The sequence below is a fragment of the Dreissena polymorpha genome, chromosome 14, assembly GCF_020536995.1.
Source record: "Dreissena polymorpha isolate Duluth1 chromosome 14, UMN_Dpol_1.0, whole genome shotgun sequence".
Classification (NCBI taxonomy): Eukaryota; Metazoa; Mollusca; class Bivalvia; order Myida; family Dreissenidae; genus Dreissena; species Dreissena polymorpha.
In genome coordinates, this window is record NC_068368.1 from 55,480,288 (window position 1) to 55,498,801 (window position 18,514).

At 34.1% G+C, this 18,514-nt stretch overlaps 1 protein-coding gene across 1 annotated transcript in view; it reads left to right on the top strand.

Annotated features, from left to right (window-relative positions):
- The window catches only part of LOC127856952 (N-alpha-acetyltransferase 40-like), a 44,738-nt gene that overhangs the window by 6,699 nt on the left and 19,525 nt on the right, over window positions 1–18,514 (top strand). Inside the window, exons 2-7 of the mRNA XM_052393168.1 lie at window positions 2,629–2,673; window positions 3,641–3,691; window positions 6,602–6,654; window positions 7,521–7,615; window positions 8,331–8,490; window positions 11,209–11,292. Coding sequence (XP_052249128.1) covers window positions 2,629–2,673; window positions 3,641–3,691; window positions 6,602–6,654; window positions 7,521–7,615; window positions 8,331–8,490; window positions 11,209–11,292 — 488 coding nt within the window. The remainder of the gene's footprint in view (window positions 1–2,628; window positions 2,674–3,640; window positions 3,692–6,601; window positions 6,655–7,520; window positions 7,616–8,330; window positions 8,491–11,208; window positions 11,293–18,514) is intronic.

An 18,514-nucleotide genomic window follows, 5' to 3' on the forward strand; every position in this document is an offset into this window, starting at 1 on the left:
AATACTGAAGAGCAGTTTTAACAGGTTTGTATTGTCATTTCTTCATCCTTTATTAATTTAGTTTATTGAATTAATTATGATCATTATTATAGTTATGTATTGTCACTGGGAAATGTAAATTGATAAGTTAATGTATTGCAATTTAAAGGAAAAACAACACAATTTGAAAATAGATGAACATACACATGACAAAGTGTAAATGTTGTGTACAGTGAATTATTGTGGTTGAGTTTTATGATTATTGTCATCTTTATAGTTATTTATAGATATTTCTGGTTATTACTGAACAGATTTCTTTCCCTCATATTTTAATTTTGAAGGTTAAACTCTTGCCCCAAGAGCAAAAGGGGTAATCATACTACCTGATGTATGGACTTTTACACCAGGCTTTTACCCTGCACGAGCTGGCCAACTTGAGGGGAACTGAAGTGGGCAAACCTCGCCCTGTCCTTGAACAAGAAAGCTGGATTTGTTGAGAGGTAAAACTATACAGGTTATTGCATTTTAAAAGCGTCACAATTCTGACCAATGTGACAAATATTTTTAGACTTGAAATGTGAGGAAAGTAAATTACAAGCTTTGGAAAATTACCAATTGTAAATATTTTGTCAAAACTCCTTTTCTTTGTTTGGTTCCAGAGTATCATTTAAGCTGAAATCCAGCATGAAACCAGGGAGGTGATGGCCATCGCACAGGCCATGTGCCGACTATTCACTCCCCACCAGCTAGTGACTTGCTCCATGAAGGGAGCAACAACTACAACAGGATCACCAAGACCAAGCCTCCCCGCTGCTGAGAGAAATGCAATCATTGGTACTTTTTCTTTATCACAAAAATTTGAAGTACCAGTTATCCGTATAGAAATTCAATACACAATCTACAAATATTTTTCAGATCACTTACTGTTTACAGTCTCATAAATGATCATTATATTACATCATTTGTGAAAAGTGGGAGTTTTTATAATCCAAGTGACAGTTAACAATAGTTTGTTTTTTTAATTCATGAAGACAGGGATTGAAAAACTTTGTCCGTGTCTCTAGTCACTGTCTCCAGGACAATCAGTAATAAACTCATTTGTGTTGACTTCCTTAATATGCAAATATTTAACCTCTTTTTCTGGCTAGAGTATTTTCTATTTAAGAACAGATTTTGTATTTTTTGTTATGTTTTTAAAATGAATAGTCTATTATATTTTTTCAGATATCATTGCCAAAACCTTTGACAAGCCTCTGGTTGATGTTAAGGAAAAGATGGTTGTTTAAGGCGTCTGCGGCTGATGCACAAGTAGACTGAAGTCTTTGTAAATAAAATGTGCTGTTAAAATGATTATTTAACCATTGTTTTCACTTTGTTATATAGATTTGCATCAATAACATTAACTTATTTTTATGCTCCCGGTAGGGTCTCATATAGCAGTTGAACTGTCCGTCTGTCTGTGTATCCGTCCAAAAACTTTAGCATTGGTCATAACTTTTGCAATATTGAAGAAAGCAACTTGATATTTAGCATGCATGTGTATCTCATTGAGCTGCACATTTTGAGTGGTGCAAGGTCAAGGTCATCCTTCAAGGTCAGAGGTCAAAATCCAATGGAAGTAATAAGCTTTAAAGAGAGATAATTTCTGTACCTGCCAAATGATAAATATAAATTTTATTTCAAAGGGGGCATTGTGTTTCTGACAATCACATCTCTTGTTTGTATTTATTCCATACAATCTTACTTTTTTCAGTTCTTTCTTTGTGTTCAATGTTATGTTATAACACTATTATATTTTATTATAACAATGCCATGTCTGTCAAAATAGTTTTATCATGCTGTGTATATGGATATATATGTAAAGTTTTATGTTTTATCGTTTAAAAAAGTAATTAGAATTTAATTTATGATATTTTTGTTCTTATCATATAAAAAAGTTTTTCAGTTTTCAAGTGGGTGAAAAGTGGGTTTTTTACTGAGCATTTAACAGGTTTTAAAGCTAGTTTTAACTGCGTTTAATCTGTGAAAAGCACACATTTAGCTCACTTTATGCTCAAACAAAAACCCACTTTTAACTCGCTTAAGAACAGGAAAAACCGACTTGATGTGTAGAAGCGGGTGTAAAAGCCATCATAAAGAAGGAAAACACACTTACTTTTAACCAACTTAAGTTGGTAAAACGCGATTTAAAGCGTGTTTTAACTGCGTTTAATCTGAGAACTTAAGTTGGTTTAAGTAAGTCTTAGTTGGTTTAAGTTGGTATAAGAAGGTATAAGCGTGTTTGTTTATGTGAGTGAAATCCAGGTTTTACCTACAAACAACCAAGTCAGTAAGCAAAAAGTGTGTTTAAAAGACACGCTTTAACCCGGTGCCAATACCGCAGGGTTTAACACGGTTTTAACACGGATTAAAACCCGGTTTTGCCCACTTTTTTGACAAACGTATAACTGAATTGATCATTTGTCAACCACAAAATTTTATTGCTCCAGATAACATCCATTATTCTTATAGTATGGGCCCTCATGTATCATGGCTTTAAAGAAAAAAGCTCCAAAGAAGTGCAGGGCAGTCATTTTTTTATCAATTTTCAAAGTTTTAATGTTAATTGTTTATTATGATTTAAGTACTTATCGATTGTTTACTTTTCAGAGAAAGTCTGTGAAAGCAAAAGAAAAGAAGCTGAAACGAAAGGAGGTTTGTTTTTACCAGTCCTGCTGGTCCCTCTAAGTTTCAGGGTACTTTTAAAGCTCCCTGACGGCAAGTGGTTTTTATATATTGAAAGAGAAATTGTGCTGTTTCCCAGTGGCACAAAATTAAAATGTAACGCAATATGGATAAAGGTTGCCTTTGTTGTCTTAATTGGGAGACATTGAACTGTAAATATCCAGTCCATTATCTTGGCCAACATATTAAACATGGCGTATACACATCCATGAAAACTAATCAGTGTTTATTTTCACCATTTTGGGAATGGGGCCGGGTCCCTTTGAAACGGGAAACTTCGCGGCGTTTTGACTAAATTTGGGAAATTAGTGTTGTTGTTGTTTTGCTAACAAATGCTTCAAAATTGAGGATACAAGTGTGTCCAGTATTATATTTACTACGGTTGATCTTATATGGATGAGAGATGAACAAAATATTGGTCTAAAAAAAAAAGTTTTTTATTTTTTTTGGTTCCATTGGGAATTTTTAGCTCCCATTCGGAAAAAATATATACTTTTTTCCATTGGGAATGGGCCCGGTTACCGGACCTGATTTTTAATGAAAAAAAAACACTGACTAACAGAACTACTTGAGACATCACCCCTCCCCAGGTACCGTCCCATACGCCATTTATAGTCTTCTTTATTTATGGAAGCTTTTTTCCCTCAATGACTGAAACTGAATGTTGTCTGCACTTAGCTAAAAAATGAAACTTATAGTATACACAATTTTTGGAAGTTTTTTTGCAAAAAAAGTATTCTTATTCATAATTTTGGATTTATATTTACGGCTGATTCATAGATTTAAATATTTGTTCCCATCCCTAGTTAGAAGTTCTAGCCTAATAATGTAGCTGTTTAGTTAACTTGGCTCATGGACTCCATTAATTCAGAAACAAAATAACACATTTGTGATTTATTTCAGCTTTAATTGTAGTTATATACTGTAACTATTTCAGGAAAGTGCTCGCTTAGCAATATCAGTGGCTAAAGTTGATTCTGCAAATAAGGTAATGATGTTGTGTGTCTACAAATAATAAATATAATAGCATATTAATATTTAAAAAAATGTTATGCTCCCATTTATATAGGAGTGAATAGCAGTCTAATTGTCCATCTGTTTGAGTGCCCATATTTCCATGCCATAATTTCTATCTCAGCCATAACTTTGCCATTAGATTGATGGATTAAAAAAAATGTGGTAAATATTGGCCATGATAAGATGACCTGTACCATGTAACACACGTTCCTCTACTTTACCAGTAAATATTAAACTATGGAAGTCGAAGGTCAAATGTAGCCAAAAACAGCTTAAAAATTCCTGTCTCAGTCGAAATTGATTTTGATGGATTATAAAATAACTATTCAAATGTAAACCATCATTAGACTAAGTCTATGTATTGTGAGTGATGCCTGTCACCATAACTTAGAGGTCAAGGGTACCTTTACAGGTCAAATAACATCGGCTCATAAAACAGCTTTTCCAGACTGTAAAATTGTTATTCATTGTGTGCAATTTTAAATAACTTGCCACAGTAGACAAGATGGCGTGTCCCTTAGAATGCTGTCCAATTTTGCAAATAGGTCTATTACTCCTTTTATTAGCTCATCTATTTTTTGAAAAAAAATTATGAGCTATTGTCATCACCTTGGCGTCGGCGTCGGCATCGGCGTTGGCGTTGGCGTCGGCGTCCGGTTAAGTTTTGCGTTTTGGTCCACTTTTCTCAGAAAGTATCAATGCTATTGCATTCAAACTTGGTACACTTACTTACTATCATGAGGGGACTGGGCAGGCAAAGTTAGATAACTCTGGCGTGCATTTTGACAGAATTATGTGCCCTTTTTATACTTAGAAAATTGAAAAGTTTGGTTAAGTTTTGCGCTTAGGTCCACTTTTCTCAGAAAGTATCAATGCTATTGCATTCAAACTTGGTACACTTACTTACTATCATGAGGGGACTGGGCAGGCAAAGTTAGATAACTCTGGCGTGCATTTTGACAGAATTATGTGCCCTTTTTACTCTTAGAAAATTGAAAATTTTGGTTAAGTTTTATGTTTAGGTCCATTTTATACCTTAAGTATCAAAGCTATTGCTTTCATACTTGCAACACTTACTTACTATCATAAGGGGACTGTGCACTCAAAGTAATGTAACTCTGACTGGCATTTTGACAGAATTATGTGCCCTTTTTATACTTAGAAAATTGAAAATATTGTTAAGTTTTGTGTTTAGGTCCACTTAATTCCTACAGTATCAAAGCTATTGCTTTCATACTTGCAACACTTATTAACTATCATAAGGGAACCGTGCGGGCAAAGTTATGTAACTCTGACTGGCATTTGGACGGAATTATGGGCCCTTTATACTTAGAAAATTGAAAATTTGGTTAAGATTTGTGTTTTGGTCCACTTTACCCCTAAAGTATCATAGATATTGCTTTCATACTTGGAACACTCACAAACTATCATAAGGGTACAGTAAAAGGACAAGTTGCATAACTCTGGTTGTCATTGTTACGGAATTATGGCCCTTTTTTGACTTAGTAACTTTGAATATATGGTTAAATTTTGTGTTTCGATCCACTTTACTTCTTAAGTGTCAAGGCTATTGCTTTCAAACTTCAAATACTTTCATGCTATCATGAGGTTACTGTACCTGGCAAGTTGAATTTTACCTTGACCTTTGAATTACCTTGACTCTCAAGGTCAAATTATTAAATTTTGCTAAAATTGCCATAACTTCTTTATTTATGATTAGATTTGATTGCTACTTTGACAAAACTACTCTTACCTGACATACCACAATAGACTCAACCCAAACTATCCCCCGTGCCCTCCCCCCCCCCCCCCCTCCCCCCACCCCCCCCCACTAATTTTTTTTTTAAGATCATCTCACAAATGAAAACCACACCCTCACTCTATACCCCCACCCTTCCCCCCCCCACCCCACCCCCACCCAATTTTTTTTTCTTTTTTTTTTAAGATCATCTCACAAATTACCACCACACCCTCACACTATACCCCACCCCCCCCAATTTTTTTTTAACGGTTATGTTTGAAATACAGTCCAACCATCACACCCAAAAAATCCCCCCCCCATCCCCCCACCCCCACCCCCCCCCCCACCCCCACCGATTTTTTTTTCGCTTTTTTGGAAGATAATGTAATTAATGTCCACAACCCCACACTATACACCCCTCTTCACTCCACCCCTCCCTCCTTTGTGATTGAAAATGAGAGTCCCTTCACCTTTTAAAAGAAAATAGATGAGCGGTCTGCACCCGCAAGGCGGTGCTCTTGTTTGAAGATGTCTCTCCCAGGTTTTGACCGATATTTATATCCAATTACATGTTGAGAATATGTAATGCCTGTAGGTTCGTACTTATAAATTACGTAATTGGCTTATTAAAAAATTTAAGAGATGAAGCTTTGTGTTTTGCAACGATGTTAACCAAGTTTTCAGCATAAAATTATTCTATTGTTAGACTGCACAGGCTAACCTGGGACGACACTACTCATTTGTGATAACCCTTTGCATGCTGGGAAATTTGTCGTCTGCTAAAATGTCGTCTGCTGAATTTCTAAAATTAGCATTTTCTTCGATTTTTTTCAAAGAATATTATCAGAATAGCAAACAGTTTGGATCCTGATGAGACGCCACGTTCTGTTGCGTCTCATCTGGATCCAAACTGTTTGCAAAGGCCTTCAAAATTCGGTTCCCGCACTGAAAGGGTTAAGTCCTGTGGTCCAGTCCACATCCTGGCTCACATTTATTATAAGTCCCTAATTCACACATTATTGTGTCATGTATTTAGCATATTATGATATCTGTGTTTAACCTAACGCAGTTATATGACTAAAGTACTGTTTTAACTGGCGAGAAATCCCACTATACAATCAAACAAGCCTTTTGTTACAGCTCGAGGATCCTCTATCGTTGCTGGAGCCTTTCAAGAAATTTAACAGAAATGGGCAAGTACCTTTTATATTTTATGTACGTGATGTCAAAGTTACATGTATTGTTAATCTGAATGCCCAACTATGCGCTCTCTGGAATTGTTGTTATTTTGAAATATTAATATTTTGAACAGAAGTATAATTTGAAGCAATGTAGAAGTTTAAAGAACCATATAAAGTTGTTGCATTGATAACAAATAACAGATTATTAGTAGATTTTTGGAAAAGTTGATAGATTAATTGTCAAATTCACTGTCTTGCATAATTGCTTGACTTGTCAAGTTTAGACGATAATTGACCAATAATAGTCTTTCATTGTATGTTTGTTTCTTCTTAAAGTGATATTATGCGCATTTTTCACTGTTGAATTGAGCTAAAAAGAATTAACAGATCAAAAGAGTAAGTTAAAATGTGGTTACTGACCAATTATCTGCAACTTATCTTGCTACCAGTTGTTTATAAAAATATATTATAATTCGATATTTTACGCGACTCACCCAGTTATGTAACCCGAAATGATCTTTAAAACAAAATTGTGTATTTGTGTCGTATAAACGAATCTGCACTAAAACTAAATTTAGGTTGACATTGTACATGCGGGATCAGTTGTCAAACGAAAGTACGGTTGATATTCAAATGCATTATTTTTCTCTTTCCAAAATATTGTTTTAGTATAATGATGCTGCATTAACAAATATAAGTGTATATGAAGTGAAAACACCAAAAATAAACACATGTTGTGATAGACGTCTATAAACTGTTAGATGCCCATAATTTCACTTTAAAATGTCTTAAAATAAGCACTGCAGCACACTAACCAGGTTACAAATTGCGCGTCTTTTTATGTTTGTTATGCTCATGTTGACTTGTTTCTCTTTCAGGGTGAATCTGACTATCGAGTGCTGTCGGGCTACAGATTTAGACAAAGACACAAAAGATTTTGTATTTGATCTCTGTAAAACAAATATGCAGGCATTGTAAGTAACAATATTTGTGTCTCTAAAGTGACAGTTTTAATAAGCTCTCTGTAAGTAAGGTTCAATAGTTGACTCAGTTACAAAGATGTCACAACTACTCATTTTGAATGAACACAAATCAATGTGACTGGTTTACAAACCTTAAAAAAATGATGTGGTTTTATTAAAATGTTCTCCTGTTTACCTGAATAGTTTGTAATTTCTTTAATTTTTCAGCTACTCATATAAATACACAGCATATAATAACTAAAATAAGTACAAAGCATTGGTAAAAAAACCAATTGTCAGTATTTTCTGTGATGTTTCAAACCATTTCCATATAAGAGAAAAATGCAGATGTTGCTAAGTTAGCTTTACGGAAAAGATGTGTTGATAAATTAGCCCAGTTAAATTTTGCCATCCCTGCATAACAAGTAATCTTTCATAATATAAGCAAAATAGTTGTTTATGAGGAGTAATGTCTAACTTGTGATGTATAGTTTGTTATTTGTTTTAAAGAATACAGCAGTGGGAGGGAAAATTGACTCAATATGTTAAATAAACATATTAATTGTCAAGGGGATCTATCAATATTTCTCCTTGATTTAAGAATACACATAATAATTGCTAAGGCTTGATTTCATTCGGGAAATGTCATCCTTATTAGCCTGTGCGATCTGCACAGGCTTATAAAGGAACAAAACATTGCGCACATGCAATAAGCTCAGTTTTCCATGTATGAGGCCAGCAGCTGGGGCTGGAAGGATCGTGACAAGCGTGAGGAAATGTACGAGGATCGCGCCTGGCACCTCATAGCGCGCAATGAAGAGAGGCTGCCCGTGGCTTTCGTGCACTTCCGCTTCGACATTGAGCTGGACGAGGAAGTTCTATACTGGTATATTTGATAATTTTTCTGGATAAACTGGGCTTAATGTATGCATGTAAAGTGAAATCCCTGATTGGCCTGTGTCAGGGATGACAATTTCGACTTTAATGAAACTTTCATAAGAGGTCTCATCTTAATAATTAAACCAGTCTAGGTGGAACGTGTTGTCCATGATTAGCCTGCACACATGCATTAAGATTTTCTCAGAACAAGGCTCATTCAGTACACACTTCTTGAAAGCAGTCAAAAAGAAGCAGACATACGTTCGAAAACCTTTCAAAATTTGTAAAACTGAAATGAAATTTGTGTGACTTATTAATCTAATATACGTGTTAAAAATAGCCCATTTTTATGGAATCTAGCAGAAAACTTATTTTTTTCTGTGTTTTTAACGTCAATTAAAATATCATTAAATATAAAAATACTGCATAATTCAAAGGTTTTGTAGATATAGGATCTTGCATGAGTGGTCGTTTTGTATTGAATTTGTTAAACAAGTCATCTAAATAAAGATAAAAACGAGGCTTGCCGAGTTTTTATCTTTATTTAGATGACGAGTTTAATAAATTTAATACAAAATGACCACGAATCTAAGATTCTATTTATAACATGACCAACAAATTTTCTTTTTATTTTATGCTCTTTTCACCGTTTATTCACATTGTAAAAGAGTTTAAATGAAGAAATTCGCTGGAATAATGACGTAATTTCGTCAAAAAAATGACGTCATTTCACAGTTATATAACTAGTGTAATAACACCCGTGTAATAAACAAAATTGAGCATTACGTTATTTCACTCCTGGAGCATAGGCCATGTTATAAAATAATATATGTTTAGTTTCTGTTAACAAATACCAAACTATGATCACTGATCAGACTATAGAAACATTATCAAAACTCAAACCTGATTCATATGTTCCTGTTAAACACATATGCATATTATTATAATTTACTAGGATATATTACATCAGTTTTGTGTTTTTCTTGTGCTTGTATATTTTTTAGCTCACCTGATTGATCAGGTGAGCTTTTGTGATAGGTCTTTGTCTGTAGTCTGTCCGTCTGTCCGTCCGTCCTTCGTCCACATTTGGTCTGTAAACACTCAAGAGGCCACATTTCTTGTCCGATCTTCATGAAACTTGGTCAGGAGATTTGTCCCAATGATACCTCGATCGAGTTAGAAACTGGGTCATGCTGGATCAAAAACTAGGTCACTAGGTAAAAAAAAAGAAAAACCTTGTAAACACTGTAGAAGTCACATTTCATGCCCAATCTTCATGTAACTTTGTCAAAATGATGTCTTAATGATATGTTAGTTGAGTTCAAAAGTGGTTCCAATCCGTTGAAAATCATGGTCGCCAGTGGGCCGGGCAGTTTTCCTTATTTGGCTATAGAGAAACCTTGTAAACACTCTAGAGGCCATATTTCTTGTCCGATCTTCATGAATCTTGGTCAGAAGATTTGTCCCAATGATACCTCCATTCGAGTTCGAAACTGGGTCATACTGGGTCAAAAACTAGGTGAAAAAAAAGAAAAACCTTGTAAACACTGTAGTAGTCACATTTCATGCCCAATCTTCATGTAACTTTGTCAAAATGTTTGTCTTGTGTTGGTTGAGTTCAAAAGTGGTTCCGAACTGTTTAAAAACATGGCCGTCAGTGGGCGGGGCAGTATTCTTTATTTGGCTATACAGAAACCTTGTAAACATTCTAGAGGCCACATTTCTAGGTCCAAATCTTACAAAAACCTTGTAAACACATGTAGAATTAGCATTACTTGCAAATGTTTGCATTGCAAAAAACCCATGCAAATGGACAGTACTCAATCAGAATTAATCATATGCTCACACTGCAAAAGTAAACAGAAGAGAACCAATCTAATATGCTCTAGAGTACTGAATTTTCAACTACCGGTAAGCAAGGAACAAGGCCTTGTAAAAAAAGGTGGGTGAACTAGGGCCACCTTGGTCCTCTTGTTTAATGAATTTTAACTATTTGGCTCATATTTATAAATTAATTGATTGATTGTACTTGCACTTATAGGTTCTTAGTGATAGATCAATAATTTACTTTTGTTGTCGACACTTTGGGGAAAAATATTAATTGCTTAGTTCCAGTACTAAATAAGGTAAATTTGTTCTCAAATGTTGAACAAAAGGAACATGATCAATTTTTATGCCCCCGAAGGAGGGCATATAGTGATCGCACTGTCCATCCGTCTGTCAGTCTCACGTTGCGTTTAGGTTTTGAAAAATGCTCATAACTTCGATTTCCCTTCAGATGTAACATTCATATTTGGTATACATGTGCTCATAACTTCTATGTCCCTTCAGATGTAACATTCATATTTGGTATGTATGTGTATATGGACAAGGCCTTTCCATACGCACACACATTTTTACCCCTTTGACCTTGACCTTGAACTTAGGGTCCGCGTTTAGGTTTCGAAAAATGCGTTTAGGTTTTAAAAAAACTCTCATCTAATTTCTATCAAAGCGTTTATCGGGGGCATATGTCATCCTATGGAGACAGCTCTTGTTTGATTTTTTTTCACAAAGTATACGATCATTATTATTCATTTATTTTATTCATCAAGCAAAACAGTATTTTATTGCCTTTAACTTTTATTTATTTATATTTGTATTTGTAGTCTGTGATAGGGAGTACCAGGGAATAACAGTGAGTAGTTCTTTTTTTAACATAGCAATTCATTTGTGTTCTTTTCAGTTATGAAATACAGTTGACACCTCCAGTACGAAGGAAGGGGTTAGGAAAGTTCCTCATGCAAATTTTAGAGCTTATGGCATACAAGTAAGTATTTGATTTAATTTGCTTTCTGTGTAAGCCTAAAGTTCCAATAGAATCTATGTAGCTCTACATTTAAATCACTGTTCATTTCCGAGTTTTCATAAAACTCACTTACATGAAGTAAAGGCATGGTATATTGGAGCCACTATTGACGTCTGTCTATTCAACTATTTGTCCCGCAGTCAGTATGAGTGAATTTTTTTTCTGCTTTATATTTTACAGCCTGAGCCTTTTTGATTGGAAAAAAAGTGTGATAGACCATGAAATTAGGAAAAAATAAACATTATTAATTATCATGAAATTGGGAAAAAGTGAACATTATTAATTATAAATATGATTATAAAGAACAGTATACCAATTGTTTATAATTGCAACTTTAACTGCTTTCTCAAATTTATATAAGAAATTTCTGTATAATAAACTCAATAAACCAATAATTGCGTTTATTGTAAAAAGTTTTGCATATTTTTTTTGAAATTTTGGTAAGTTTGGTAGGAAAAAAAGTTACGTCTTGTCATTGGAAAAAAGCCTTGTTTACTTATTGCTATTGGGAAACAGCCTGTAAAAGGCTGTAATTTTGGGCAAAATTTTTATGCCCCCCTTCGAAGAAGAACGATAACTCAAGAACGCTTGGGCCTTGGATCATGAAACTTCATAGGTACATTGATCATGACTCGCAGATGACCCCTATTGATTTTGAGGTCACTAGGTCAAAGGTCAAGGTCACGGTGACTCGAAATAGTAAAATGGTTTTTGAATGATAACTCAAGAATGCATACGCGGCCAACAGGGCACACTCTGAACAATATTACTGAAGCAACTGGCCTGTAATCCTAAATCTATAATTATCAGTTCAATGAAACATCCTCCTTTTAGTAAAATACAGTGGATCAGTAAATTTTTTATCAGAATATGAGATTTTTTGTATATTTTGTATATTAAATATTGTGTTAATGTTTAATTGTGTTGATTAATATAAATATAAGCAGGACAGGGGAGGGAATACACTATTATATCTTTCTTATATACAGGGGAAACAAATGCAATAAGTTTAAATTTATTGTTACAGCATTTGCCTCCCTTGTATATATTTAAATTTTACCGAATGTAAGGCTAACTGCATTTTTGTAATGCATACTACTACTACTACTACTGTTGCTGCTGCTTCTGCTGCTGCAGCTGCTGCTACTACTACGACTACTTCTACTTACTACTACTACTACTACTACTACTACTGCTACTGCTACTGCTACTACTACTACTACTACTACTACTACTACTTCTACTACACAACCACCACCACCACCACCGTTCACAGTGACAAAAAACGTATTCACACAATGGCTGCCAGTGATTTTTTTTGCTTTTTTTGTTACAGCCTGTGGCATTTGGATTGGGAAAATTAGCGCGATAAACCATGAAATTAGGAAAAAATAAACATTATTAATTATCATGAAATTGGGAAAAAGTGAACATTATTAATTATAAATATGATTATAAAGAACAGTATACAAATTGTTTATAATTACAACTTTAACTGCTTTCTCAAATTTATATAAGAAATTTCTGTATAATAAACTCAATAAACCAATAATTGCGTTTATTGTAAAAAGTTTTGCATATTTTTTTTGAAATTTTGGTAAGTTTGGTAGGAAAAAAAGTTACGTCTTGTCATTGGAAAAAAGCCTTGTTTACTTATTGCTATTGGGAAACAGCCTGTAAAAGGCTGTAATTTTGGGCAAAATTTTTATGCCCCCCTTCGAAGAAGAACGATAACTCAAGAACGCTTGGGCCTTGGATCATGAAACTTCAAAGGTACATTGATCATGACTCGCAGATGACCCCTATTGATTTTGAGGTCACTAGGTCAAAGGTCAAGGTCACGGTGACTCGAAATAGTAAAATGGTTTTTGAATGATAACTCAAGAATGCATACGCGGCCAACAGGGCACACTCTGAACAATATTACTGAAGCAACTGGCCTGTAATCCTAAATCTATAATTATCAGTTCAATGAAACATCCTCCTTTTAGTAAAATACAGTGGATCAGTAAATTTTTTATCAGAATATGAGATTTTTTGTATATTTTGTATATTAAATATTGTGTTAATGTTTAATTGTGTTGATTAATATAAATATAAGCAGGACAGGTGAGGGAATACACTATTATATCTTTCTTATATACAGGGGAAACAAATGCAATAAGTTTAAATTTATTGTTACAGCATTTGCCTCCCTTGTATATATTTAAATTTTACCAAATGTAAGGCTAACTGCATTTTTGTAATGCATACTACTACTACTACTACTGTTGCTGCTGCTTCTGCTGCTGCAGCTGCTGCTACTACTACGACTACTTCTACTTACTACTACTACTACTACTACTACTACTACTGCTACTGCTACTGCTACTACTACTACTACTACTACTACTTCTACTACACAACCACCACCACCACCACCGTTCACAGTGACAAAAAACGTATTCACACAATGGCTGCCAGTGATTTTTTTTGCTTTTTTTTGTTACAGCCTGTGGCATTTGGATTGGGAAAATTAGCGCGATAAACCATGAAATTGGGAAAAATAGCGCTATAAACCATGAAATTGGGAAACATTATAAATATGATTATAAGAACAGAATAAAAATTGCTAAGTTCATGTTTGACAGCATTTTTATATTATAAAGTGTTGCTTTCATGTCTTCTTACAACGTTTAGTAAATATCCTTCCACATACCAGAGTTGCGACACCTTAAGGGTTTCGCGGGATGGAATGAGTGGGGAGATCAAATCAAATTGAAAGCCGATTATTTCGACAAAAAAAAATTGGGTACTAAAAAAATTAATGGGTACGAATAAAAAATTTTGGGTACGAAAACAGTTGGGTATGAAAAAAATTTTGGTACGAAGAAAAATGGCAATAAAATGATTGGGTACGAAAAAATTTGGGTACGAAAAAAAATTGGGTAGAAAAAAAATGGGTACGAAAAAAATTTGGGTACGGAAAAAAATTGGGTACAAAAAAATTTGGGTACAAAAAAAGTGGTTACGAAAAAAGTGGGTACAAAAAAAAATTGGGTACGAAAACATGTGGGTACGAAAACAATTTGGGAACGATAAATAAAAATTGGGTACGAAAAAAAATTTGGGTACGAAAAAAGAAAATTGGGTATGAAAAAAATTTGGTACGAAAAAAATGGGTACAAAAAACATTTGGGTACGAAAAACATTTGGGTACGAAAAATATTTGGGTACAAACAAATGGGTACGAAAAAAAATTGTGGGTACAATGGGTTCATGTTAAGGTTTTAGCATGGCAGACGCCGGATGGCGAAAAGACACGACATGACACAATGAGCTGGCTATGACAAAACCTGAGGTTTTTTCCGAAAACAGCCGAGCTCATAATGCATAAATCAGTGAGTAATAGTACTTATACTCAATAGGCACAGGGTATAAAATCAGAACCACTGGGCCGAATCTGCTGAAACTTGGTCGCATTATAGATTATGGTCCAAACAAGCTACAGAATGAGCGCTTCTGGACCTGACAGCGTAAAACATTAACCGATAATGGACAGCACAAAATGGGTCATTTTGTACAAAAAAAAAAAATTAAAGTGGCATTTAAGACATTTTAGACATCAGAAAGTTGCAAATGTTTAATATTCTGCACTCTTCGACTGGTTTGTTTTTTTACAAATTTAGAAGCATTTATCCTTGAGGTGTATATAAACCCTGTTATTCAATGTCAAAAATAGCTAAGCAGCAATGCCCCTTTAACATTATTCCTTATATTTAATTGTATTGTTTAAAGAAAGAACTGTGTATATTTAATGATAATGGCTCCGTATTTCACACTTGATAGGCCACTGCTGGGGCTTGAACCCAGAACTCATCTCACATTGTAAGATGCATTTTTCAATTAAACTACAATGACTGTATCGTGTGAAGTGGAGCCAACATACACCCACATAAGTGAAAAAATCATTATGTCGATATATTTGTCCTGGGCGTTTTCCGACATGTTGCATAACTGTTTACCACAAAAGATGTCTACATAGATAAATATACATACATGTAAATGGGAAAAAAATGAACTGTCTATTTTTAATTTTTGCTTCATATATACACATTTCCTAGCCTGCCATGATTTATAATTATATCATGTTGAAATCATTTATAGACAGAATATTACTGAAACTGCAATAAACAATAAGATAGATAGATAATAATAATGTTTAATTCTATCTAATGCAATGAACAAATGTTCTTCCGATGCCATTTTCACTAAGGTATAGGTATTGAATCCTGATATACGACTAAAACTGAACATCTAAACAGCAGTATTTTACATGAAGATTACTCACAAAACCACAACAATAATACTCGATGAATGAACTGTCCGAAATCCGAAAAATATGTACACTACAATAACAAGACGTTAATAAAAATATGCACGTTAACATTATTCAAGATATGAAAGCAATATATCAAGGGATATAGGAAATATTTGGGGTGTTACGCACAATTTAACATAAAGTCAGTGTGCGAATTTCACTTTTGAAACCACTAGCCCGTTCGGGCTACCAGATGGATTTTTTCACTATCCCGAACCAAAGTTTACTAGCCCGAACTGTTTATCACAAGTTTTTAAAATAAGTTTATATTTTTGACGGTTCTGGATAGTTTTTATTGCAGGTAGGGTGTAATGATGAGGATTGCAACTAACAGTTGATCCCAATTAGCAGGAAATGTTATTATAATATTTCAATGACACAATACGATTATAATATTTATGTATGACGATATTCGTCAATCAATACCTTACATGCAGTCAAGAAGCAAAGGTTTTTTTATCCAATCTGTAAATAATTTTAGATGTCACTTGTCCCAAATTAGAAATCCGAAACATTAAGCCTAAAGTCTGAGGCCGTATGATAAAGCGAATAGAGGGCAGTGTCTCCTCCCCCTAGCTTATTGTTCTTTTTTATAGTCTTTCTAGGTCCAATTCTGGTGAGTACAATGTGAAAAAATATCAACCAGACCATCCGTAAAATCGCATGTGTATTCATCATTCTAGATATTTTTTTATCAAGAAAGTCGAAAATAAATTAAAATCGACAGATAAAACCGTATCCGGAAACAACTGTCCGAAAACATATCAATATAAGTCTTTGCACGTGAAATAAAATATGCATATCGTTAAACTGCCTAAACTGAAAACCAGTAAAAAGTAACCAAGCAACTATGCAATCAATATATAATTTGGTTGACATATTCTATTAAAATATGATAGTTCAATGCGTTGATTTGTCAATAGATCATTACAAATCCAAATTGGCGGACATTAAAAACATTTGTAGACTTGTATGGTTTGCTGAAAGTACAGCAAATTGAACAACCTGGGTAGATCCGCATTTTATTCGCACAGTATCAAAAAAAAATTTGTCATTCAAACTCTCGTCATGTCAACATAATCGGAAGGGTGAGGAAACGCGATACGACGCTAAATAAACGCTAGATATGGTTCAAGCGATGGATGAAAATAATATTTTTGAGCATTTTTTATTTCAAAAGTTTGAAAAATCAATAGCCCAATCGGGCTAGTACCCATGGAAATTCAGTAGCCCAAAACGAGATCAACAAGCCCCGGGCTAGTGCAAATTTCGAACACTGTAGAGTTATAAATAATATGCATATTCTACGTGGAAAAAGGGTCATAATTCTTACAAAATGCAAGTGATACAGTTGTCTGCTCGTTTTTAGGTTGGGGTCATGTTGGTTAACACGTATGCAAAATATGGAAGCAATATGTCAAGGGACATAGGAAATATTTGGGATGGTATGCAAACTATAACATTTGCACGCTAATGCCGATGCCGGGGTGAGTAGGATAGCTCCTCTATATATATTTCATATATAATAGTCGAGCTAAAAAGTAAATTTACTATAAACAACAAGCTTACCTAAATCACAACTTTAATGCAATGCTTATAACAATTAAGTTACAAAGATATTTCATTGATTAAAACTAACTTATTACTATTGGTTGCCCGCACTGACAACCATCTTTAGTATGTTGGTTGCCCAGATAAAGAATAACGAGCCCAGAATTATGTACATGTGTATATTATACTTTCTTTTAATAAAATAATAGATAATCAAATAAATTTGCTGACATTGCACTTCTCAATGAATGATGTTTTATTATGAGTCTGAATTTAATCATTTCCTATTCCTTAATAATGAATGTTATTTAACTAGTATTGATCCATGGTGGTCAATTGTTATTCAATTTTTATTGCACTGAATTGTTTTAAGCTTAAAAAAACAAAAACAAGTTGCCCGGCCAGACTATCAACTTTGGAAATTGAGTTGTCCAGGCCAAAACTACTTGCCCCGGGCTCACGGGAAACCACTAATTTTCATCCCTGTATACCCTTTCATTTTCTGTTCTTCCATCCCATTCTCAAAATGAATTTTAAACCACAATATTTTTTAATAACATTTGTATGAATTGCTAACCATTATCACCCCAAAAACAATTTTACAAAGCTGTAATCCTGTCGTAGAGATTTAGTTTACTATTATCAGTGTTCTCTTAACTTAAATACCGGCAGCCAGTGATTTTGCCGGTTACATTTACTCTTGATGCCGGCTACTTTTCCCAAAAATATCAAGTAAATGTCACAAATGCTTTCGTTTTACTGCATAGTTGCCGGCCATATAACTGGCTACTCAATTTTTTCTGGAAAACACATAATTATGCATGACAAACACACAATACTTACATGTACATACATCTTAGATTCGTTTTTAAAATAAATTGACACTTCCAGCTTGTCGTCATTAAAATCCAAAGATTCAAATAATTTTCCACGAGATACGTCAACAATTGTGTAATCAAATGAATGAAAAATAAAAGTAAAGAAAGCCGGAATTTACATAAATTTCAGGTTGATAAACACAACAAGGTAAAGGTAGTCGGTGAGATATAATAATAATACAGTTAGTAAGGCCCAAACCCTGGGTACGGTAAATATACTAAAACATACCGGGGAATTTTAACACTAAATCGGTTGTTGTCGGCTATGTTGTAAAAATGAATTATGTTCACATTTATGTCAATTTTCTGTTAAATGGCATTTATATTATCAAAACTAATTGTTAAAATCATTAATGTGATTTAATTTTAAATCTTATATCCTTCCACATACATA